General features: G+C 48.5%; 1 protein-coding gene and 1 long non-coding RNA gene across 6 annotated transcripts in view; both read left to right on the top strand.

The window, feature by feature from the left end:
• Nucleotides 1–25,969, top strand: part of LOC118375422 (zinc finger homeobox protein 3-like) — a 192,022-nt gene that overhangs the window by 62,746 nt on the left and 103,307 nt on the right. The window contains exons 2-5 of one of the 2 annotated variants that reach the window (XM_052481660.1): nt 4,037–6,526; nt 6,799–7,387; nt 7,680–7,706; nt 11,311–11,813. In XM_052481660.1, coding sequence (XP_052337620.1) covers nt 4,073–6,526; nt 6,799–7,387; nt 7,680–7,706; nt 11,311–11,813 — 3,573 coding nt within the window. In that variant the 5' untranslated portion in view covers nt 4,037–4,072. The remainder of the gene's footprint in view (nt 1–4,036; nt 6,527–6,798; nt 7,388–7,679; nt 7,707–11,310; nt 11,814–25,969) is intronic. The other variant, XM_052481661.1, reaches the window with a different exon arrangement.
• On the top strand, nt 18,186–21,163 carry LOC127912437 (uncharacterized). 4 transcript variants are annotated; one of them, XR_008082733.1, is made up of 4 exons: nt 18,186–18,683; nt 18,739–18,958; nt 19,665–19,719; nt 19,884–21,163. It is a non-coding gene; the product is annotated as an uncharacterized LOC127912437 (long non-coding RNA). The 4 variants fall into 4 exon arrangements; XR_008082732.1 differs by lacking the exon at nt 19,665–19,719 and having other exon boundaries at nt 18,849–18,958; nt 19,829–21,163; XR_008082735.1 differs by lacking the exon at nt 19,665–19,719.

The raw sequence follows: 25,969 nt of genomic DNA, 5'->3' as shown, positions 1-25,969 counted from the left end.
CATGGTCAGGACAGACAGTGATGTGGGCACAGTGTTCGGGGCATGGTCAGGACAGACAGTGATGTGGGCACAGTGTTTGGGGCATGGTCAGGACAGACAGTGATGTGGGCACAGTGTTCGGGGCATGGTCAGGACAGGCAGTGATGTGGGCACAGTGTTCGGGGCATGGTCAGGACAGGCAGTGATGTGGGCACAGTGTTCGGGGCATGGTCAGGACAGGCAGTGATGTGGGCACAGTGTTCGGGGCATGGTCAGGACAGGCAGTGATGTGGGCACAGTGTTCGGGGCATGGTCAGGACAGACAGTGATGTGGGCACAGTGTTCGGGGCATGGTCAGGACAGGCAGTGATGTGGGCACAGTGTTCGGGGCATGGTCAGGACAGACAGTGATGTGGGCACAGTGTTCGGGGCATGGTCAGGACAGACAGTGATGTGGGCACAGTGTTCGGGGCATGGTCAGGACAGACAGGAGTGGGCAGTGTTCGGGGCATGGTCAGGACAGACAGTGTTCGTTCGGGGCATGGTCAGGACAGGCAGTGATGTGGGCATGGTCAGGGCATGGTCAGGACAGACAGTGATGTGGGCACAGTGTTCGGGGCATGGTCAGGACAGGCAGTGATGTGGGCACAGTGTTCGGGGCATGGTCAGGACAGACAGTGATGTGGGCACAGTGTTGGGCACAGTGGGGCATGGTCAGGACAGGCAGTGATGTGGGCACAGTGTTCGGGGCATGGTCAGGACAGGCAGTGATGTGGGCACAGTGTTCGGGGCATGGTCAGGACAGGTGATGTGGGCAGTGTTCATGGTGGACAGTGGGCACAGTGTTCGGGGCATGGTCAGGACAGGCAGTGATGTGGGCACAGTGTTGGTCAGGACGGGCATGATGTCAGGACAGGGCACAGTGATGTGGGCACAGTGTTCATGGGGCATGGTCAGGACAGGACAGGCAGTGATGGACAGGCAGTGATGGGCACAGTGTTCGGGGCATGGTCAGGACAGACAGTGATGTGGGCACAGTGTTCGGGGCATGGTCAGGACAGACAGTGATGTGGGCACAGTGTTCGGGGCATGGTCAGGACAGACAGTGATGTGGGCACAGTGTTCGGGGGGGACATGGTCAGGACAGACAGTGATGTGGGCACAGTGTTCGGGGCATGGTCAGGACAGACAGTGATGTGGGCACAGTGTTCGGGGCATGGTCAGGACAGGCAGTGATGTGGGCACAGTGTTCGGGGCATGGTCAGGACAGACAGTGATGTGGGCACAGTGTTCGGGGCATGGTCAGGACAGACAGTGATGTGGGCACAGTGTTCGGGGCATGGTCAGGACAGACAGTGATGTGGGCACAGTGTTCGGGGCATGGTCAGGACAGACAGTGATGTGGGCACAGTGTTCGGGGCATGGTCAGGACAGACAGTGATGTGGGCACAGTGTTCGGGGCATGGTCAGGACAGGCAGTGATGTGGGCACAGTGTTCGGGGCATGGTCAGGACAGGCAGTGATGTGGGCACAGTGTTCGGGGCATTCAGGGGCATGGTGTTCAGGACAGGACAGTGATGTGGGCACAGTGTTCGGGCATGGTCAGGACAGACAGTGATGTGGGCACAGTGTTCGGGGCATGGTCAGGACAGGCAGTGATGTGGGCACAGTGTTCGGGGCATGGTCAGGACAGGCAGTGATGTGGGCACAGTGTTCGGGGCATGGTCAGGACAGGCAGTGATGTGGGCACAGTGTTCGGGGCATGGTCAGGACAGGCAGTGATGTGGGCACAGTGTTCGGGGCATGGTCAGGACAGGCAGTGATGTGGGCACAGTGTTCGGGGCATGGTCAGGACAGGCAGTGGAATCTGGAGGAGGGGCTGATGGAACAACAGATTACAGGAAAAGGTGTGAAGGAGATCCATGTTCAGACAGGATGGGTGCTCATCTCATTGCTACTTCTTCTCATTAGACAAATCACCCACAGGAAAGTTTGTTAATTTTTTTGTAGTTAGCTGCAAAATATGATCCAGGTGTCCTTTGTTTAATGAATGAATGAGTTATTTTATTTTTCTGTTAAGCATGGATTTTTTTGACAAAAAAAAATTCATTCGCTGTGGTTTCGTTTACCTCAGTCCATTTGGTTGAAATGTCGGCAGAGCGCCTAGTGTTCTCTTATTAATGGCGCAGATAGTAAATGCAGACTGACCTGGTTACTATCCCCTCTCTCAATATGGCAGCCAGCTACAAATCATGTCTGTCTGGATCAAGTAATCCTCTTAATAAGCCTACTATCTTTCATTCTGAATGCAAAGCAACAGAGAGGTCATCAGTGTGGCTCTGTCTGTGTGGAGTACAAACAATGAGAGCAGGTGGACATGGGCTGACACCAAATGGTTGCCTACCTTCACTGTTTTCAGTGGAAGATCCTGCAACTACTACACCTGCCTTGTCTTCATTACGCTCAGATAATGCAGTTAAACATACAATATTGGGCTTCTTATCAAACCAATTATGTGCATTAATTACACCTGATTGGAATTCACTCCTCCAGTCAGGGCAGACGGTCATAATTAGCAAATCCAGTCAAAATACGAAGGTGCATGCTAAAAGACTCGCCCTGTTGTTTGAGTAGCATAAGTGCATATAGAGTGGGGGGGTATTTTCTATCAGACATGAATGAAGAGCGAGGCAGACATGATCAATCTCTCCAGTGTGGGCCAGCCCTCTCTAGTTAATATGATAGGGAGTGGGGGTAGAGCCACACTGTCTGATCACAGCTACAATTTGCATCCCTAAGTAAGTAAATAAGTAAATAAATCAAGTGCCGGCAGCGAATGTGCTAATCAGCCGGGACATGGCGGCTGGGCTGAGCATGTTGCCGGGAAACTTTGCTCATGTAATATTCAGTACTGGCTGGGTTAAAGGGCAGGCCAGAGTTATTGGTTTCAGCCCGGTCGCCCCCCTTTAATCAATGCTGCCTGCATCCCTTTAATACAATTATTAGCTCATTTTATCTCCTCGCCACTCTAAATTGCGGCCTGTGTATTGCTGGGCCACTGGTGCTCAGGGCATGGCCAGCTCCTGAAAGCACAGCTCCCATTTATTCTTTCAGAGGCAGAGGATGGCTGGAGTGTTTGAAACCAGGCTGACCGAGGAGGTGGATGCCAGATCTAAACACAGCTGCATTTCAGACCCAACCCAGATGGTGTATTTTGGGCTTTACTGAAAACATTGCCTTTTTTCCTCTCCTCCTCTTTGAGAGAGTGTGTATGCGAGGACACAAGTAATTACCTGCGTTGCATACTGCATTGTGTGCACTCAACGAGAGAGGAGTGGGTGATGTGTTTTTCTATGCATGATTTCTCTTATTTCAGTAGGAAGGGAGAGGGCTGTAAAATGGCTGTGAAGTTATCAGCAGTACCCTTCACTTCTTCTCTAGTTATGTAAATGTATCATGTCCTGATGGGTGGTTTCTCTGTGTCTAATTATCGCACAGTGAATCTATTTTATACATTAAGTTAGGCCTGTTTCTCCCTCTTTCTGACTGGAAGTTAATTAAAAACGGATGTAGGATTTGGAGAATGTAAGATTAGGGGTGTTGTTTGGAAGGTGAAGATAAAAGATGGTAACTTCCTGAAATGGCAGGAAGATGAATCGTGGGACGACTTATTAGTGCTCGTCTCAGGTATTGTGTTTAAGTACCTAATCTAACATAATGAGCCCTCTGTCATTTACCTAATTAGATCTCACACTTTTGGCTCTCACCCGATGCACTATACATTAAATGTGTTCTTCTCGCCTGGGTTCTATAGATAGATGTTCCTTTGATGAAGGTCCTTTTTATCCCCACTTACGTGATGAGAGCATTAGGGGAAAATATGGAAGTACTTAGGATGAGAACAATGCTATGGGTTATGATTATGAAAGGAGTTTATACAATCTTAGGAAGAGAGACTGTATATGTGTCCTTGTTGATAACCATGGTCCTTTCATATATGCATTACCATTAGAGTCTCTTACCAATCTCTCTCTCTCTTCTCTCTCTGTGTCTTCAGGCCTGGATGCGATGAACACCTCATGTAGGCATCAGCATGGACAGCTGTGAGTCTCCCGTGGTTTCTGGGACAGACGATGGGCTCGGCTCCTCCACCACCTCCCAGCAACAGCAGCAGCAGCATTACCCTCTGCAGACCTGGAACGATCACTCTAACTCGCAGGTCCCTCCCAGCATCCAGCCCTCTTCCCTGGAGCCCCTGTCTCTCTCTGCACCCTACCCCTCTGTGAGAGAGCCACAGCAGCAGCAGCATCCAACCCGGACCCCACCCCTGGCCCACAGCGACAGCTCCGCCTCAGGCCAGCTGCACCCCAGAAGAGAGGAGCTCAACGAGGAGCAGGAGGGAGTGAGCTGCGGAGAGGAAGAAGAAGAATTGGAGGACTTGGATGAGATGGAGATCGACAGCTGTTTCCCAAGTCTGCAGCCCTTCCCCGGAGTACCCATAGCTACTGGAGGAGGGGGCATGCCCACGCTGCTACGCCAGCAGCCCAACCGACGAAGGGGTGTGGCGGAGAGCGGGAGTGAGGAAGGAGAGGAGGAGGAAGAAGAGGAGAACAGTGATGTGGAGAACCTGGCTGGAGAGATAGTCTACCAGCCGGATGGCTCAGCCTACATTGTTGAAAGTCTCAGCCAGCTGATCCAAAGTGGAGGGGGTGCGGTGCCCGGCCTGCTCCCCACAAACTCTCTCCCCGTGGCGGGGAAGCCGGGGGAACCTGCTGGGACCTCATCCTCGGTATACCCTCAGATCATCAACACGTTCCACATAGCCTCGTCGTTCGGGAAGTGGTTTGGTTCCTCAGACCAAGGTTTCCCCAATACCTCCACCCTGGCAGGCCTCAGTCCTGTCCTGCACAGTTTCCGCGTCTTCGATGTGCGGCACAAAAGCAACAAGGATTACCTGAACAGCGACGGGTCTGCCAAGAAGTCCTGCGTATCCAAAGATGTTCCCAACAACGTGGATTTCTCCAAATTTGATGGGCTGGCCCTCTATGGCAAGGGAAAGCCCATCCTCATGTGTTTTCTCTGCAAACTGTCCTTCGGCTACCCGCGGTCTTTCGCTACTCATGCCGTCCACGACCACCGCATGACCCTGTGTGAGGACGAGAGGCGGCTGCTGGGGGACAATAAGGCGTCTGCCATCATCCAGGGCATCGGGAAGGACAAAGAACCCCTCATCAGCTTCCTGGAACCAAAAAACAAGAGCTTTCCTATGCCGGCACCCTCCACCATGGTCCCCATGAACTCTGGCCAGAGCTTCTATGGCACGTTCAGTGGGATCCACCTGGAGGCAGGGAGCAGCAGTGGGGGCAGCGAGGCCCTCCTGAACAAAGACTCTGACTCCTCTGGCCTCCAGCAGCAGCAAGGCTCCCTCCTCTCTCTGGGGGGGCTGGGCAACCCCAAAGCACCTGCTCTTACCTCAACCCCAGGCCCTGCCAAAGACTCCAACACCCTGCCCAAGCAGGGAGGGAGAACAGAGGGGCCTGCTGGGAAAGAGGGGATCCGCAGGCGGGAGCACGGGGACAAGGAGGGGCGAGAAGGCAAGGTACGTTTTGCTAGCCAGGAGGGGGGCTCGGAGGAAGAGGAGGAACTGTTATTAGAGGAAGAGGAAGACGAGGTGGAGGAAGAAGGAACTGCGCTGGCCTGTGTTGGTAACAGTAGCAGTGGCGGTGGAGAAGTGGGGAAACCGGCTGTAGCAAACCAAAGCATTTCCAAATCTCCTTTATTAATACCTAGTAGCGCTCTCCAGCCTACTGCCTGCCCATCTGCAGCCAGCCCCACGCTCAACAGCAAAGACCCAGCTTCCACTTCTTCTTCCTCTGTCAGGGAAGAGGGCTCGGCGGCAGACGGAGGGGGGAGGGCCTCGGAACTTCCTCTGAGCTTTAACTGCCAGGGGCCCACTGTCCCCATGGTGATGGCAGCTGCAGCCAGCAGAGGGAGCGAGGACGTCGCCGCGGGCACCTCCTCACCTCTGGCCTCCAACTCCGCCGCCGACGAAAGTGCCAATCGAGATAGTGCCACAGCTCCTGAACCAAATGATTGCCCGGCAGAGGGAGAGGAGGACAGCGGAGCCCTTCTGCACCATCACCACCTGCACCATCACCACCACCACCTCCACCCCTCAGCCCACTCCCACTCTCACCCACACCCCCACCCAGGGGGGTCCTGTGAAATGGGCGGTGGCGGTGAGTGCCCTCAGAACCACGGGCCTGGAGGAAGTGGGGTGGAATGCCCCAAATGCGACACCGTCCTGGGCTCCTCGCGGTCCCTGGGCGGACACATGACCATGATGCACTCGCGCAACTCATGCAAGACACTCAAGTGTCCCAAGTGCAACTGGCATTACAAGTACCAGCAGACCCTGGAGGCCCACATGAAGGAGAAGCACCCAGACTCCGGTGGCTCCTGTGTGTACTGCAGCAGTGGCCAGAGCCACCCGCGTCTGGCCCGTGGAGAGAGCTACACCTGCGGATACAAGCCCTTCCGCTGCGAGGTCAGTACTTCAACCTAGTCAGTTGAAGATCCAACCTAGTCAGTTGAAGTACTGACCTCAGCTTAATGACTAGTATACTGACAGGTGGTAGGACTTTGAATAGAACTTTAGCACAATGTGAAATATGTTGATATGTTGACATGTTGACTGATATGACATATCAATCAACATGTCATGATATGATTTATATTTCATGGACTATAAGTTAGAGCCAACAAAGATTTCCACTTTACAACATGAGCAAAAATGAACATCCGTTCTCTATTTTCTAGGTGTGTAACTACTCGACCACCACCAAGGGCAACCTGAGCATCCACATGCAGTCGGACAAGCATCTGAACAACATGCAGACCCTGCAGAACGGAGGCTCCATCCCCTCCGCCGAGCAGCAGGTGTTTGGTCAGCACCCTGGAGGGGTCGGAGTGGTGACCGTGCCCTCTGTGACCCAGGCCAGCACACACCACCCGCCACACCACCACCACCCCACCCAGTCCTCCGCCCACCTGGCGGGGCCCTGCGGTTCCCCCTCGCCCACCAAGCCAAAAAGCAAGCCCACGTGGCGCTGCGAAGTGTGCGACTACGAGACCAACGTGGCGCGGAACCTGCGCATCCACATGACCAGCGAGAAACACATGCACAACATGATGCTGCTGCAACAGAATGTGACCCAGATGCAGCATGGTCGGCTGGGCCTGGGGGCCATGCCCTCTCCCTCCGAGGCCGAGCTCTACCAGTACTACCTGACCCAGAACATGAGCCTGCCCCCAGGCCTCAAGATGGACCCGGCTGGAGCTGAGGCCCAGTTCCTGCTGGGAGGCTTCCACCTGGACCCCAACATGGCCGCCTTGGCCCCCCAACTAGGTGAGCTCGCTCAGTCTGCCTCTGCAACAGTGGAACAGTGGGAGCCATTCTGGCTCTTCCCTCAGTACTGCCTCAGGTCACCACAGAGAAGGCAGACTGCAGTTCAGTACGAGTTCACAAGGGGTGGGATCGCTCTCACTGCTGCCAGCTGTTTATTTTTAAACATGAAACACACAGTTATAAACAGTATGTGACTAAATGGAAGATTCAGCTTTGATTTAAAAAATGCTTAACTTTTTAACCCATTTAGATATAGGCTAATTGTGTTAATTTATTTACTGAATGTGTGTAGCGTGGCCAGTAAATGAATGCATGAATGGTAAGTCATTTTATATTTACATTCAATGATTTTTAGTTTTAGTGATGAATATAGAATATTAAAAAATCCCCATGAAAAACAGCAGAGCAGCCATTTCTCTGAACCAACATGCATGCAAAGGGTTAACCAGGGAACACATTAGCCCTCCCTCCCTCTCACACACACTCTATACACACAATCCTATCTTTCATGTTGGCAGTGGTCTCTTTCTTTCTGTTTCGACTTCCCGAAGGTACACCTGCCCTACTGAACTTAACATCATTCACCCTCTTTCCAAGCAAAGAGCCCCATTGAGATAAAAGAGGGGACGTAAAACAACACCAGTGTATAAAACACAAGGTTTCTAGAGGGTGGACCTGACTCACAACAGTCCCTTTCTGACTTAGTGGAACAGACGACTTGTTAGTTGTTACCATATGACAGTTTCTCTCTCACCAATGTGCCAGGCACAATGACTTCCATGCCTTGTTCTGTCTCTAGTTGGAGCGGAATCGATATCTTCCCCGTAAAAGAGGGGATCCTCTCCAGGCTGTGGCCTTGGTATTAGGATAGTGTTTCACTCTGCCTCGGCTGAGAAGAGTGGACCTTTAGACCCAAGGCTAGTGAAGCTATCGGTGGAGCTTCAGTTAGGAACTTTTTGGGTTGATTTTAGAGAAAGCGGCCCCTGGTTAAAAAACGACCCAAGCCATTAGAGTTATGAAAGCTTTTTTGTCTCCATCAGTTATTAAGCAGTGTAGGTAGAACTTCTCTGAACGTTCCTTAATAGCCTCAAATATGTCCCCCAAACTCACACATCCACACTTCACTTCATTACACGCGTAGGAGTTTAGTTTACATTTCCAGTCCATGTCACTCTATCTGGGTCACACTGACTGGGAAAGTCCCCCTGTGATACCTTGTTTTCCTCACAATAGGCAGTGTGAGAGGGGGAGGGAGGGAGAGAGAGAGAGCAGCTCAGTGAGCCTTCCTCTTGTTCTCCCATGTCCTCCAGGCCTCCGCTCCTCTGAACATCAGCGTTTTCATGCCATTATTTCCAAACTGCCACTGAACTCCGCCACTGGAGCTCTCTTTTTTCCCCCAACGTTGTAATTGCAGCTATAAATTTTATCTTGGTCAAAGAAGGGAGGAGTAGAGGGCCCAGTATGGGTAATTCAGCGGCATAGCTGAGTGTTTGGCGTGCCAGTTACAACCCCACAGTTTGTACAGACTTGTCTCCAACTGTCGCCGGTTCAAAGACACGAACAAGAATTGATTGCTGTGACTAATTTTGTATCCCCTCTCTTGCCATCTGGTTCATTTTCCTGTGAGGGAACGTTTAATAAGCATGTTACACGGAGGCAATGACGAGGCATTACTCTCAGCCCTAAAACGACCACAGTGTCATCCCGAGCCACACACATTTTGATTGACTGTACACACTGATACTCTCAATCACACACACGTCATATCTCTGTCTGTGCAGCTCGAGGACAGATAGTATCCGTCTGTACCTCCCTCCCTTTGGTCCTCTTTTCCACTGTGTATTTCTGACTTTTGAGGACATTGTTAGACAGAGAGGGAGATGACAAATCCTGACCCTCTTGATAATCCTTATCCTCAGGACTGAGCTGCTGCAGATACAGAGAGAGAGGGGGGGGGGCTTAGTTATTGTGTGCTCTACTTTGTTGTCCAATATACTGCCAGAATGCTGCAGCATCTTAGGTAGAGCTCTCTGAAAATCCAGCCAAGCTGGTCCACCACTAATCTTTTGGAAGTTCCAGCAAGCCCTGTAGAGACACGTTAATATATTCACAGCCTGGACTTGGACTCTGCTTATGTTAAAGACTAGAGTATCCAAGATTTCCCAATGATGTGTGTTTATCTCAAGCCTTTTAATGTTTTTTGAAAGTGAAAATATTTCCACAGCGTCTTGCCTTCCTTTCCCTAAACATTGATACGGACTGACAACGTCTCAGTCAAAATATTCTAGGTTATATTTAACAGAGGCCTGCTTACATCTAAAACACATGTAGGGACCGCAGGCTGAACCTATTCTCACACAGCCGTGAAGGCAGAGGTAATCACTGTGTCTGTGTCGGAGCATGGAGTCTACAGTGGAAAAGAGTGTGAGAGCCGCACGGGAATGAGAGAATAAGGATGAGGAATGGAGAGGAAGAGATAGGGGTAGTAACTAGTGAGGTGACAGAGAGAGAGAGAGAGAGAGAGAGAGAGAGAGAGAGAGAAGGGGGGCCCTGGCTGGAGAGGTGGATCTGTGAGTGATTTCAGAGGGCTTCGCAGAGGTCTCCCCCTCCCGGCTATAAAAACTCAGGTAATGGAGAAAAGTCCGAGAGCAGGCTGCATACTGCAGCAATAAATAAAAAGAGGCTGCTGGAATTAATTTAGTGTAAAGCCAGGCAGGGTCAGGCAGTGCGCTCCGTCTGGGCAGTGATAGATTAAAGATCAGCCCCAGCCACTCTTACCTCATTTCTACCGCCTTTTATTTTTTTTCCCTCCTCCTCTTCAGACTGTAGATATGGTTGTTTCTGTTGTTGGATCTGGATGCGTTGTTTTTTTACTTCCCCCTCTTCGCTCAGTACCGAGTAGGATTCATCTGGTAGGTGTCTGTATCGATTTAGCAGCTATGCGGAGTCGAAAGAGGCAGGAGAATCCTAAAGAGAAAAGTGGATTTTTTGTATTATTATTCTGTGGACAAGGGCACTGGATTTGATTTACAGTAATGTATGCTTGGGAACTCTTTAGTTCTCTTGTAATGATAGAATAACTTTCTTTTTCTGTGGAGCTCACGGTATCTGGAGTTGATTTAGTGCCGGGCCGTGAAAGTGCACCAGTCCAAACAGGACAACGTGTATATCCTTACTCTGGCAGTACAACGTTTCTGCACCCTGCGAAAAAGTCCAGACTTTCTTTCTCTCGGCTCAAAGGAAGGATAATCTTGATTTAATCAAATTAGGTACATAAATACACACATGCACATTATCCTCAGAGGGGTATTGGAACTAGAGAGCAAATCCACTTTGACTGCAGAGACAAACATGGCTCTTTGTTGAAAGTTGAACCGTACACCTTTCACTTTTCCAAGGACATTTTCCCATTCTGAGGGAGGCTCAAAGAACTGAGAGCCCCTTTGGAAAACCCCATGCTTCCACCCCTCTAAGAAACTCTAAATAACTCCTGATGTCCAGAAAAGTACATGCAACACAAAGTGAAATAGATTGATAGCTAGATAGGAATAATCCCTGAAAGCTGTACTTAGAATTCAATGTTTGTGAAATTTGAAAATAACCAACTGACCGTGTGCGTGTAACCAACTAAGCACTTTCTCTCTTTCTCTCTGTCTCTCTCTGTCTCTCTCTCTCTCTCTGTCTCTCTCTCTCTGTCTCTCTCTCTCTCTCTCTCTCTCTCTCTCTCTCTCTCTCTCTCTCTCTCTCTCTCTCTCTCTCTCTCTCTCTCTCTGTCTCTCTCTCTCTCTCTCTCTCTCTGTCTCTCTCTCTGTCTCTCTCTCGCTCTCTCTGTCTCTCTCTGTCTCTCTCTCTCTGTCTCTCTCTCTCTCTCTCTCTCTCTTCCCCCCTCTCCCTCTTTCTCTCTTTCTGTCCCCGGTGCTCAGTAGGTGGGGAGATCCCCATGGACATGCGGCTGGGCAGCGTTGGTGGTCAGTTGGTGTCTGAGGAGCTGATGACCCTGGGGGAGAGCTTGTCGCAGACCAGTGACCCCTCCCTCAAGCTGTTCCAGTGTGCCGTGTGCAACCGCTTCACCACCGACAACCTGGATGTGCTGGGCATGCACATGGGTGCTGAGCGCAGCCTGCCCGAGGAGGAGTGGCGCGCCGTGGTGGGCGACTCGCACCAGTGCAAGCTGTGTCGTTACACCACACAGCTTAAGGCCAACTTCCAGCTGCACTGCAAGACCGACAAGCATGTGCAGAAGTACCAGCTGGTGGCCCACATCAAGGAGGGGGGTAAGGGCAACGAGTGGCGCTTGAAGTGCGTGGCCATCGGCAACCCGGTGCACCTGAAGTGCAACGCCTGCGACTACTACACTAACAGCCTGGAGAAGCTACGCATGCATACCATCAACTCCCGCCACGAGGCCAGCCTCAAGCTGTACAAGGTACGTGCCTCATCTTCACCTCTCATCCTTCCTTTCACCCTACCGTCCTCCCCTTCCACCGTTCGTCCCTCTTCTCTTCTTCCTTCCTAACGTTACATTCCTCCACGGTACTCCACTGCAGACCTCTGGATTCTGCTCCGCTGCTAGTCTCTTCCACCGGTCATGAATGATGGTCCTGTTGTCTAACCCTTCTGTTCACAGGGCCCATAGAGAGGAGTGGGGGGGGGCTAGAACATAGCAGGTGGATCCGGGTAAGGAGGATAAGGGGTGAAATCACTAGGAGAGGGATGAAGAAGTGTGAGGAGACAGAGGTTTGGTGTTAACACTCCTCGGAGCGGGAAAGGCAGAATTGTTCTCGACAGCCGTATTGATTTTCTCTGGACTTGGAGCTTCACCTTCTCCTCTAATCATTCCATAATAGCCAATGGATGAACACTCTCTGAACAAATGGCCATAAATCTAACAGGCCTGATTCCACTTAGGCACCTATCCTGTGTGTCTGCGGCTAGACTAGGGCTACTCTGTGTTTAACCCAACCTGGCATGGCTATATAGACGGCTAACACAATCACACACACACACTAAGATGTAAACAAACACATACCGGTCACCCACGCATTCACACACCCACACAACTGTAGCTCATCACACTGCTCTGTCCCCAAACACACTGTGCCTTTATTTACACAAAGACTCCACTCCATTCTCAAGTGTTAGGCTATTGGAAAGTAAATGGGCAAAACAAACAATATATTCTACTGGTTTTATACGAGCTTACTCTTATTTACTGTCTTTTTGCAGTATAACTGCTCTTGGCAAATAGTGTAATATAGGAGGGGGGGAAAATGAGGAGACATTATTGTGTTTTTAATCACATTAAGAAAGCTAGGGTAAAATATACCAATTGAAAACCCTCTCCAAACGCCTGTCTCTCTGGCCCTAGTGAAAGGCCCCTGCTTTATGAATGGTTCCTGGGATCCACTGATGTTTTTATTGCAGGTTTCCTGTCTGCAAGGCCTTTGTAGTAAGAGATCCTACAGTTTTATTTTTTTAATCTTTATTTTACTAGGCAAGTCAGTTAAGAACAAATTCTTATTTTCAATGACAGCCTAGGAACAGTGGGTTAACTGCCTGTTCAGGGGAAGAATGACAGATTTGTACCTTGTCAGCTCGGGGATTTAAACTTGCAACCTTTCGGTTACTCGTCCAACGCTCTTTTATATATATTATATATATTATATATATATATTATATATATGCCATTTAGCATCTAACCACTAGGCTACCCTGCCGCCCAGTAATGGATACCAAAATTAAAATCAACACCTAGAGGGAGGTGTGAGGCACTGCTCCCAGGTTGACCATAAGGAGGGCCGGAGGGAGCAGGCCGTGTTGACGCTTGGTCAGAGTAGGGGCCCGGCCGGCGTCCCAGCAGCCTCTGGGCCTGGAGAGAGACAGAGAGCAGGGCTATAGAGTAGCAGGACTGGAGCAGTGTCTCCACCACTCATGCCCAGACATGTAGCCAGGATATTTACAAATACCACACTGATTAAAACATGTAACACAATCTGTAGGACACGTTGGGCCTGGCCTGTGGAGGCAGAGAGGCTGAGAGGGGCCTCCTAGTGCCCCAGGCTGGGTTCATCCTCACGGGGCAGGGGTAACCCTGGGTGTTCTCTGTGCCACTGAGACAGACGGGGCACTCTGCTCACACTTGACCGAAATAGATGGGCCCTGACATCCTGCATATCCTCCCCACACCTGAGGTGGAAACTAATGTTTTGTCTGTAAGGAGAGTGAAGAGTTTATATTACATTGTCTATCTGTCTGCCTTCCACTTTATCATGTGCCAAAATGGTGCTTTACTGTAGAAAGTTGACATACTGTATGTGGTAATACGACTGGATTAAATATGTACAACACATCCTAGCATGATCGTTTTCCACCACTTAAGCCTCTTAAGATGGCTCCATACTTCTTAAAGCCAATTGATCTCCAGAGAAAGGGAAGTATCTGCCCAGGAATGACCTGAGCTCTCACCCCCAGAACACAGAGCCCGGCTGGCTCTCACGAAGCAGGCAGCTCCCATCACTCCAGACATGTGTAGTGGCGAAAAAAAGATGTTCACAACTTGACAAGAATTATTACTGCATTTCACAACCCACAAATGTGATTAGTGGATGATAAGTACATGGTTCTGAGGCCTAGCTGCATCACGGGTTGGCTCCCCACTTGACAATGTCACAGCCCTTGTGACGTGTTAGATTTCCAGTCCTTGTAGAGTAGAATGAATGACAACCAGACAGGCAGGCAGAACACCACAGCACAGCAGGCCCTTGAGCTCAGCCACAGCCTCAGCCTTTGGCTCAGCCTGGCAGATTTATGCAAGGATGAAGAAAGGGAAAAAAGGAAAATAATTTCTTCTTCTCAAAAGAAATGTGATGCGAATAGCAGCATTTTTTAAACCTTTTGGGGAGAAAATAAATCATCAAGTCAGCATAAACAGGCCGTAAGATGTGGGAGATCCTTGGGACACTTCACCCAAATCAAAACTGGTTTGCATTAAACAGGCCCTTTGTGTCCACGGCTCCGTATAAATTGGAGCCTGTAATTACTGAAATTAAAAAGGAAGGTTTAAACTGAGGGCTAAGCTGGATGGGATAATTTGAGAGTCTGTGGTATGTGGCCCATATTAGGGCTTTCTAAAAATACCCCCCCCACACACACACATATTGGAATGTTCCGAAAGCCCACGGAAAACTTGTGAGAGGCGTCCTCACCGCATGGACCACCACGCAGTGGGGGTGATGCTGCAGCCTCTTCCTGACTCCCTTGTGCTGGGTTTGGAGACACTCAAACTGGAGCATCACTTTGGCTGCAGTTGACACACCCCTGACACACCCCTCTGAACTTTCACCGTCCCTTCACGTCTCCCCACTCACTGTCGGCTTTGTAGTGGCGGTAGTGATGTCATGATGGTCACCCATAAGCTCATGCAGATGGCCCTACACTACAATATGCAGGTCACCCCAAAGTTAAGCTCTATTTATTGGAAGCTTCAGCTCCCCCACTCTCCCTAGAGACACTCTGGCCTGGAGAAATCCACCTTCTACTCCTGATTTACAGTTATTCACAGTTACCTTACAGTAGTAGTAGTAACACATCCCTCCTCGCATAGGTTTATTAAACGTTCCCAGCAGGCCTCAGGTTCTTGTCTGTAGGATGCGTAAGAGTGGAGGGGAGAGGAGGCTGGGCTCCTCTCCCAGCTCCCTCACAGTCCCAGGCCTGAGCTGCTGTACTCTGCCTCACTCTGCTTCTGCCCACACAGGATGGGTGGAGCCTGGGCCGACCAGGCCTCTGCTTGCATGCAGGAGTTTGGGGAAAGGGAGGAGCATGGAGGGCTAGCTGTTCTACCTTCCTTGTCTCGGAGGCCGGTGCGATCTGCGGTAATTGAGATTGATTGGATGTTATTTTTCCCCTTGCAAATGTAGTCCATTAGCTTGGCACATGCATAATCAGTTTAGAGCGCAGTTAGCTGAATGTAATCATGTTCCTCGGTGTCTGCTCGCACAAAATCCACTCCAGATGCCGCTTGGCCTCGGAAAGAGAGGAAGAAAGTGCCGTCACTATCACATGGGGAATCTTTAACCAAGAAAGCCCCGACACCCCTCCCTCTGTCCTGGCCCTGCTCTATTAAACACACAACTGTACAAACTCTCCCATAGACACACACACAACTGTACAAACTCTCCCATACACACAGAGACTGTGTACGGCGACTGCCTACCTTACCCCCGAAAACAGACCTTCAGAGCAGATCACATGTTCTCAAGTCTTAGCTGCTGAGACTAACGCATTGCTGACTGGGACCCAAGCCTGGCCCACTAACCAGAGCAAAGCATCTGTATCTTGGACGCCTCTCCTCTCCTTATTTTCCCCTCCAGTGCGATCCAACTGGATAACTGAGCGGTTAGGAAAGAACATGTCTGAAAAGTATAATAGGAGCAAAATGTGTGTAATGTAAATGAAGGGATTAGCTGCTACATGGAAATGCATTAAGGTGTTTCGATGAGGATCCTACTCAGCACAGGCACTCTGGTCCTCTGTCCCAGACTACACACTGATCTCCCATTAATGATCATAATTATCAGGATTGATTCCAAATCCTCCTGACCATCAGAGGAGAGGGGAAACCATCATCATCGTAACGAATAAGTAATGGTTTCACTCCAGAAAGGATTGTTTTTTATTATCAAATAAAAGTGGAGAGAGTAATTTGGAGTTAAAGTCACAGGGGAGCATTTAATCGCTGTTGGGATCCGATCCGTCATGGCTCTTTCATCTGCCAGCCGATCAGCCCAACCTCAGCCCTGTCAGGAGACAGACAGACACTCACCACCACCACCAGACAGCAGTTAGAGGAGGGGAGGGGGGACAGACAGACAGACACTCACCACCACCACCAGAGAGCAGTTAGAGGAGGGGAGGGGAGAGGGACAGACAGACAGACACTCACCACCACCACCACCAGACAGCAGTTAGAGGAGGGGAGGGGGGACAGACAGACAGACAGACACTCACCACCACCACCAGACAGCAGTTAGAGGAGGGGAGGGGGACAGACAGACAGACAGACACTCACCACCACCACCAGACAGCAGTTAGAGGAGGGGAGGGGGGGACAGACAGACAGACACTCACCACCACCACCAGACAGCAGTTAGAGGAGGGGAGGGGGGGACAGACAGACACTCACCACCACCACCACCACCAGACAGCAGTTAGAGGAGGGGAGGGGGGGGACAGACAGACAGACAGACACTCACCACCACCACCAGAGAGCAGTTAGAGGGGGGGGGGGGGCAGACAGACAGACACTCACCACCACCACCAGACAGCAGTTAGAGGGGGGAGGGGGACAGACAGACACTCACTACCACCACCACCAGACAGCAGTTAGAGGAGGGGAGGGGGGGACAGACAGACAGACACTCACTACCACCACCACCAGACAGCAGTTAGAGGAGGGGAGGGGGGACAGACAGACAGACAGACAGACAGACAGACAGACAGACAGACAGACAGACAGACAGACAGATACAGAGAGGGAGAGGGAGACGGAGAGATGCTCGTTTAGACAGAGATACTCTGCTAATTATCATGGCTGGCCTGTGATTGTTCAGTAATAGTGCTCAGTGGGAAAGGTTGCAGCGGTTCCAGGAAGAGCTGGGATTTACTGGTACTACCGCTCTAATAAAGCGCTCGCTGCACATCCTGGGAGACAGCCCATTCCCCTGCACACACACACACACACACACACACACACACACACACACACACGCACGCACGCACGCACGCACGCACGCACGCACGCACGCACGCACGCACGCACACACACACACACACACACACACACACACACACATACACACACACATACACGTACACACACACACACGCACCCCCTTTACAGCAATCACCTTTACAGAGGCTAGGGGGAATAGCTACACGCGGCTGTACAGATCACATTCGTTAGTACATAGTGCAGGTCATATGATATTGTGTAGCTCGGGTGCAAGTGGGTGGTAGCCGGCGTAATGTAAAGCTGAGGAAGTGTTTAAATTGTGTGTGGGGCCTCCTTACACTCCCTCAGTCAACACAGCAATGATCCAGAACCCCCTCCCACCTCCCTCTGTCTGTAGCCTGCCTGCAGGGTGGTGAACTCTGGGCTGCATTGCCTAAACAGAACTCAATCACTCCAGAGGGTGGGTGTGACCACAGGGCTCTCTCTGAGGAATAGAGCTCAGAGGATCAGTCGATGATTGGCTGTAGTGGCTATCAGTCAGGCTGTGAGGGGTGTGGTATCAGAGCAGAGAGGGAGGGTTCGGGACTTAGTGTTTGGCAGTGTGTTGGAATTTCACAAGTCCTCCAGCTCCCACCTCGGAGTAGGCCAGGCGCTGACCCGTGGCCCAGCTGCTACATTGCTGCTGCTGATTGGGAGTGCATCTGCCCCTCCGTGGGTGTTTCCAGGGCCAGCACAGAGCGAGAGGGAGGGAGAGAGGCGCCCAAGCAGGGTAGGCCCAGCTTTATTTGAGCCTTTTTCACAAGATGTTTACCTAGATTGACGAATAGAATGGCTAAATGGGCCCTGGCCTGTACTCCCTCCCTCCTCACTGTGTGTCTGGTTAGAGATAGGGACGTGTCCAGCACTGCGTCATGTCTCTGCAGGCCCACAGAGGGAGGGCCAGAGGGGGGAGGAGTGGGATGTTATGTTTCTGGTTCAGTCGGGAGTTGGAGTTCTTGGTTATTGTGTTAATGGTTGTTTGTTTTGACTTTAGTTTTTTTCTTTGGGCAGCCGGACAAGAGCAACTGAGCACACTCCTGCCGGTGTGCAAGGAAGCCGTTGATCCTATTATCTGTTGCCTGATCAGCAGAAAAGGCAGATTGGCGGCTGAAGGGGAGGGTTAAGGGAGGACTCAGGGAGAGGAGGACTCGAGCAGCTCAGTGTATACTAGAGGGGGAGTTAGTAGAGTTTTAGAAGGTATGTTTGGTGTTGTCAGTGTATACTAGAGGGGGAGTTAGTAGAGTTTTAGAAGGTATGTTTGGTGTTGTCAGTGTATACTAGAGGGGGAGTTAGTAGAGTTTTAGAAGGTATGTTTGGTGTTGTCAGTGTATACTAGAGGGGGAGTTAGTAGAGTTTTAGAAGGTATGTTTGGTGTTGTCAGTGTATACTAGAGGGGGAGTTAGTAGAGTTTTAGGAGGTACGTTTGGTGTTGTCAGTGTATACTAGAGGGGGAGTTAGTAGAGTTTTAGGAGGTATGTTTGGTGTTGTCAGTGTATACTAGAGGGGGAGTTAGTAGAGTTTTAGGAGGTACGGTTGGTGTTGTCAGTGTATACTAGAGGGGGAGTTAGTAGAGTTTTAGAAGGTATGTTTGGTGTTGTCAGTGTATACTAGAGGGGGAGTTAGTAGAGTTTTAGGAGGTATGTTTGGTGTTGTCAGTGTATACTAGAGGGGGAGTTAGTAGAGTTTTAGAAGGTATGTTTGGTGTTGTCAGTGTATACTAGAGGGGGAGTTAGTAGAGTTTTAGGAGGTATGTTTGGTGTTGTCAGTGTATACTAGAGGGGGAGTTAGTAGAGTTTTAGGAGGTACGTTTGGTGTTGTCAGTGTATACTAGAGGGGGAGTTAGTAGAGTTTTAGAAGGTATGTTTGGTGTTGTCAGTGTATACTAGAGGGGAGTTAGTAGAGTTTTAGGAGGTACGTTTGGTGTTGTCAGTGTATACTAAAGGGGAGTTAGTAGAGTTTTAGGAGGTACGTTTTGGTGTTGTCAGTGTATACTAGAGGGGAGTTAGTAGAGTTTTAGGAGGTATGTTTGGTGTTGTCAGTGTATACTAGAGGGGAGTTAGTAGAGTTTTAGGAGGTACGTTTGGTGTTGTCAGTGTATACTAGAGGGGGAGTTAGTAGAGTTTTAGGAGGTATGTTTGGTGTTGTCAGTGTATACTAGAGGGGAGTTAGTAGAGTTTTAGGAGGTATGTTTGGTGTTGTCAGTGTATACTAGAGGGGAGTTAGTGGAGTTTTAGGAGGTATGTTTGGTGTTGTCAGTGTATACTAGAGGGGAGTTAGTAGAGTTTTAGGAGGTATGTTTGGTGTTGTCAGTGTATACTAGAGGGGGAGTTAGTGGAGTTTTAGGAGGTATGTTTGGTGTTGTCAGTGTATACTAGAGGGGAGTTAGTGGAGTTTTAGGAGGTATGTTTGGTGTTGTCAGTGTATACTAGAGGGGAGTTAGTAGAGTTTTAGGAGGTATGTTTGGTGTTGTCAGTGTATACTAGAGGGGAGTTAGTGGAGTTTTAGGAGGTATGTTTGGTGTTGTCAGTGTATACTAGAGGGGGAGTTAGTAGAGTTTTAGGAGGTATGTTTGGTGTTGTCAGTGTATACTAGAGGGGAGTTAGTGGAGTTTTAGGAGGTACGTTTGGTGTTGTCAGTGTATACTAGAGGGGGAGTTAGTAGAGTTTTAGGAGGTATGTTTGGTGTTGTCAGTGTATACTAGAGGGGGAGTTAGTGGAGTTTTAGGAGGTATGTTTGGTGTTGTCAGTGTATACTAGAGGGGGAGTTAGTAGAGTTTTAGGAGGTATGTTTGGTGTTGTCAGTGTATACTAGAGGGGGAGTTAGTGGAGTTTTAGGAGGTATGTTTGGTGTTGTCAGTGTATACTAGAGGGGGAGTTAGTAGAGTTTTAGGAGGTATGTTTGGTGTTGTCAGTGTATACTAGAGGGGGAGTTAGTAGAGTTTTAGGAGGTATGTTTGGTGTTGTCAGTGTATACTAGAGGGGGAGTTAGTGGAGTTTTAGGAGGTATGTTTGGTGTTGTCAGTGTATACTAGAGGGGGAGTTAGTGGAGTTTTAGGAGGTATGTTTGATGGCACAATTTGATTGGCTGCTGTCTGATTCAAAATTGAATTTGTTAAATGAAGAGTTGATGCGCTGCACACTTTTTTAATAGCATCATTTTTTATATTTGGGCTTGGGGAGGTTTTCAAGCCCAAACCGAGATCTACAGGTCTAACCCTCCTTCCTCCTCCCTCCCTTCCACCTACAAACAGGACTTACTGACACCGCTATCACACACCAGCACACCCGCATCCCTCTTTCACTCTCTCTCTGTCTCATTCTTTTTCCCTCTTTCTCTCCTCCCCCTTCCATTCCTCTCCATTCTTTGTCTCGTGAAAATTAATAAACAAGGCAAATACCCGTCACCCACAAAGCAAACCAATACAGATTGTAGGCCAGTGGGTGTTCTTGTATTGGGCTCTGCTTAAGGTTAAATATCTTTAATCCAACCAGGCTGGAAAACTAAATATTCTCCCTAGCCAAATCCTCTTTCTGCCCCCCCAACACCCCCACCCCTCCTCATACTCCACCCTCCTCTCTTTCTCTATTCTCCCCTTAGTCTTCTCTCTCTTTATAGTTGCCCGCTCTTCACTTTGGGGCAAGACGTTAGTTGTTTATGCTCTAGTTAATTTATTCCCTCTTCACTTTGGGGCAAGACGTTTGTTGTTTATGCTCTAGTTAATTTATTCCCTCTTCACTTTGGGGCAAGACGTTTGTTGTTTATGCTCTAGTTAATTTATTCCCTCTTCACTTTGGGGCAAGACGTTTGTTGTTTATGCTCTAGTTAATTTACTCCCTCTTCACTTTGGGGCAAGACGTTAGTTGTTTATGCTCTAGTTAATTTATTCCCTCTTCACTTTGGGGCAAGACGTTTGTTGTTTATGCTCTAGTTAATTTATTCCCTCTTCACTTTGGGGCAAGACGTTTGTTGTTTATGCTCTAGTTAATTTATTCCCTCTTCACTTTGGGGCAAGACGTTTGTTGTTTATGCTCTAGTTAATTTATTCCCTCTTTGGGGCAACTTTGGGGCAAGACGTTTGTTGTTTATGCTCTAGTTAATTTATTCCCTCTTCACTTTGGGGCAAGACGTTTGTTGTTTATGCTCTAGTTAATTTATTCCCTCTTCACTTTGGGGCAAGACGTTTGTTGTTTATGCTCTTAATTTATTCCCTCTTCACTTTGGGGCAAGACGTTAATTTTTATTCCTCTTCACTTTGGGGCAAGGCGTTTGTTGTTTATGCTCTAGTTAATTTATTCCTCTTCACTTTGGGGCAGACGTTTGTTGTTTATGCTCTAGTTAATTTATTCCCTCTTCACTTTGGGGCAAGACGTTTGTTGTTTATGCTCTAGTTAATTTATTCCCTCTTCACTTTGGGGCAAGACGTTTGTTGTTTATGCTCTAGTTAATTTATTCCCTCTTCACTTTGGGGCAAGACGTTTGTTGTTTATGCTCTAGTTAATTTATTCCCTCTTAACTTTGGGGCAAGACGTTTGTTGTTTATGCTCTAGTTAATTTATTCCCTCTTCACTTTGGGGCAAGACGTTTGTTGTTTATGCTCTAGTTAATTTATTCCCTCTTCACTTTGGGGCAAGACGTTAGTTGTTTATGCTCTAGTTAATTTATTCACTCTTCACTTTGGAGCAAGACGTTAGTTGTTTATGCTCTAGTTAATTTATTCACTCTTCACTTTGGAGCAAGACATTAGTTGTTTATGCTCTGGTTAATTTATTCACTCAACAGGGTTTCATAAAACAGCTTATATAGGATAAACACAGGGTCTCACCATAAAAATAGAGCAAACAAATCTAACTTTCCCTCTACTCCCCTAGTCATTACGGACCAACCGTAAGACTGAGAGCTGTACTTTTCAACATGATGAGAGGAGGAATTATTGAGAGCACAATTACATCTTACAGAATCAACTTCCTGTGCCGAGCCTGACGAGAGGGTCTCTTTCTCTATCATCTAATCAGTGTTTTACCCTGCCACTGCCAGCCTCAATCTTGTAAAGATGATATTACAGACATATCAGCCATAGTCCTATCTCCTATATCAGCCAGAGTCCTACCCCCCCCACACTCACACACACCATCCCCATCCCAGCGATAACCGGGAGATTGCATCCCCTGCCTTGTCTTCAAAAGGACCAGATAAGAGCCACATTTAATCAGCAGGCTCTATAATTTGGTGTTAACTTTGCACATATTTGCTAGTCAAAGTGCACTGAAATGACAGGCCAGGTGGATGGTGTCTCTCTGTCTATCGTGGCCTCTCCTCTCCAGTCTCTCCTGGGGCCATCTGGCTGGCCAGTCCGTAGCCAGGATGACCAGGAGAGTAAGTGCAGTCGATGGGCAGGTAAACGCTGCCTTGATGAGGCCTGGACCGGAGCTCCTTGGGATCTGTGTGGCTCCTAAGCTGAGGGGATGGAGAGAGAGGCAGGCTGGCTTACCGGCTCACTGCCATCAATACATCAGTGGCTTAGCGACCAGATTAACAGCCTGCGAGTGGTCAGGGCCACAAAACTGCTCCACTCGCCTCTCTATTCAGTGGGGCTGTGGGGCGGGCAGGGGGGTGAGGGGGAGTAGGGACAGGGGGATCTCAGTCATCAGGATGAGCACACAGGGACCCCTGTCTGTTTAGGTTTGGGCTGCCGAGGAGAGTCTGGGGACAGATCAATAACAGGAGTGCAATGGAAATATGGACCTAGCTGTTTAAATTTCACTCCCATTACCTTATAACGCCCTACTAGTGAGTTTAAATGGGTATTTGATGGGATAAGTCTAATGCTGGTGGTATGCATTTTATTTGATATATTAAAGGGACGCTTCAGGATTTTGCATGCAGTTTTAAGGAAGTTGCTAACTAGTGTTAGCACAAATGCTAAATAACGTTAGTGCAATGACTGGAAGTATATTTTAACTGCTAGCATGCTAGTAGATGCCATAGATTTGGTAACAGCTAGCATGCTAGTATATACCATAAACTTCCAGTCATTGCGCTAACGCTATTTAGTATTGGCTTTTAAAACTACCTCTAACTTCCTTCATACTGGCTGCAGAGACATAAACATTTTATCCATGAGTTCATCTTACTCTGGGGCAGTAGATAAAGGGCTTATTGCCAACATCCAAAAGTGTCCCTTTTAATATTCAGAACTAGTCTAACATAGACAATTCTCTCTATGGGCATTTTTTTCTTTAAAGATGGGAACTCACCGAGCCAACCCCATAGCCCAAACACAATTGCTGGGGAGATTTGAACTCCTAACCTAGAGATCCTCAAGGCCTTAGTTCCATAGTGTGGGGATAAAAAGTAAACCCCACCCTCCCCCATGGCGATGACTGTCCATCCAAGTGCCGTATGTAGTCCAGCGTTAGGACTGGGAGCTGTAAATCTATCAGTGTTATGGGGGCAATGTTTTCTCCAGATGTAGACAAAAGATTTCATCCCTTTGTAATTAAGCAGTGCAGCCCAGGGTGTCATATGGTTTTTATTGGGGCATTCTGGGAAAAATCATTTCGCACCTTGTTTTCTCATCATGCCCTTTATTGTTGTATAAAAGGAGGGATAAAAGAGAGAGAGGAGATTTTTAAAAAGGAAAGAAAATAAAATCTGAATTTCTATATGGAAATGACTGGGTATTGATTTAGGAGACAGAGGTGGGAAGGGGAGGGGGAAGCACAGGGGCCAATCAGAGACTTTCTCAGACAGAAAACAGTAAGAGGAAATAAAAAGATTCAATTAGAATACAGAGAATTTTCACAAATGTTATCGTTTCCTCCTGGTGTCTCAGTTTCCACCTGTGCTCTACTTTAAACGCATTAAAGGAATGAGAGAGGGAGGGAGAGAGAGAGAGAGGGAGCGAGGGAGGGAGGGAGAGTTACGGGTTAGGGACAAGAACGCTGTTCAACTTCTCAAGGACAGTGATAGTTTATAGCCTTCACATTCCCTCATAACAAAGTGATGCCTGGAATAAAGAACTCTGTGTAGAAACAGGATTGTCCCTCACTCCCCATAAGCGCCACCCTCTTTCCATCATCACCAGTCACCCCCACCTCACCCTTTTTTGTTTATGTGGCAAACTTAGGGGTCAAACTTTCTGAGGTGAGTGTTTTTTTTACTAGTCACAGCTGGTGAAAGCGCGATAGAGGGGGATTGGACCTTTGTTCAAAATAAGTGGTTTCACACATTTGTATTTTATAAAGCACTTTTCAATCTCTGGGTGATTTACGGAGCTGTGCTGTCCTGTTGGAGGGCCTCTCTCTCTCTGTTCCCTGTGAGCACAGATCAGAAATACAGACAGCAGAGGAAGTCTTCATCACAGCCTCTCAGCTCCTCTCCTCTCAGCTCTCTCCCAGATCCCAGGACCGCTTCCAAATCACTGAGAACTATTCCTCATCTCCTTCCTCACCAGTCACCGTGCCAGGCCCACAAACCCCACTTTATAACGCCACCACATTCAATCAACACCAGACCTAAAATTAGGGCCCTCTGAATGATTCAAACGTGAATCCTTCTTTCAAATGGCCTATCTCTGTCACTACTTAGGAATGTCCTTAATTTATGCTTGTACGGTTGGAATGGTCTTGTTGGAGTAATTAGAACCATAAGGACTCTGTGCTACTGTATAAATGGGGTCTCTTGGAGCCAGTACGTTTACGTGCCATGAGAGTCGATTGCTAAATCTGGTTTGCAAATTATTATTCAAATCATCAATATATTAATTTAAGCAACGGAAGGGAGAGTCAAGTTTAATGAGTTATGTGAACCAGGCTTTATTAAATATTTGTTGATGTTGCACGGGAGAGTAGCGTATATTAGTTCTTGCAGTGGCGTGTCCCAATGGGCCCAGATCTCCATGAACACAATCCCTGCTTTTGTTCTCTCCACTGTTCCTCTGATGCACCTCCGGTGTCTCCAGACTGCTCTTCCCAACATCATTTCACAGATGAGTTATGAGAGCACCGGTCTGTGTTGGAGATGATTCCCTCCATATTGCCAGCTAATATCCCCCTCCTTTAAGTCAGGATCCAGTTACTGGCGTCCACGGTCCCTGCAGGAACGGCCTTTGTTCCTGAATGGCTGGGAACAGGAACCTCTCGCTCTACATTAGATGTTTTTCCTTCTTTATGAAAAATAAATGTAGCCCCTTTTTATTCTTCTTAGACAAACCTGACGGGGGTTTCTTCTCAGTTCTTCCATTTCATAGTGCTGCAATAGGCACCTTTGAACTTTCGAAAAGATGAAATGTTAGAATGACGGGAGTTTATGGGATCAAAACAGAATATCAGATTGAATCAAATCGGGATTATAGGAGTGACGAGACAAATTATTACAAATCCCTCAGTACATGAAACAACCCTCCAAAAACCTGATCGTTCTCTGGACCTGCTGTTTGTACTGTGATTTCCTGCCGAAGAGTGGGTTTTAACACACCTCGTCTCTTTCACTCCAAATGGGGCTTATCATTCAATTTTCCTCAATTTCCGGCTATTTGTGGCCTCATTTTCAGTTTGCTCTATCATGGTGGACTCACTGACACAGAACAGGTTGGAACAATTTGTGACATCCCTCTAGAATCACCTTTGATCATTGGCATTCTTTGATTGGTCATTTTATGTGTGTTAGTAGAGTGGACTGTAACACCATTAGGTGATATGATATATACTGTAGGCTGCATGGCCTCAGAGGCCACTTATATACACAGCATATTACACATGTAGAGTAAATAACAATGGAAATATGGCGTGTCTGAGTTTTGAAGTTCATTTGAA

This window comes from Oncorhynchus keta, chromosome 2 (assembly GCF_023373465.1).
Source record: "Oncorhynchus keta strain PuntledgeMale-10-30-2019 chromosome 2, Oket_V2, whole genome shotgun sequence".
Classification (NCBI taxonomy): domain Eukaryota; kingdom Metazoa; phylum Chordata; class Actinopteri; order Salmoniformes; family Salmonidae; genus Oncorhynchus; species Oncorhynchus keta.
This window is presented reverse-complemented; position numbering and strand designations above follow the sequence as displayed.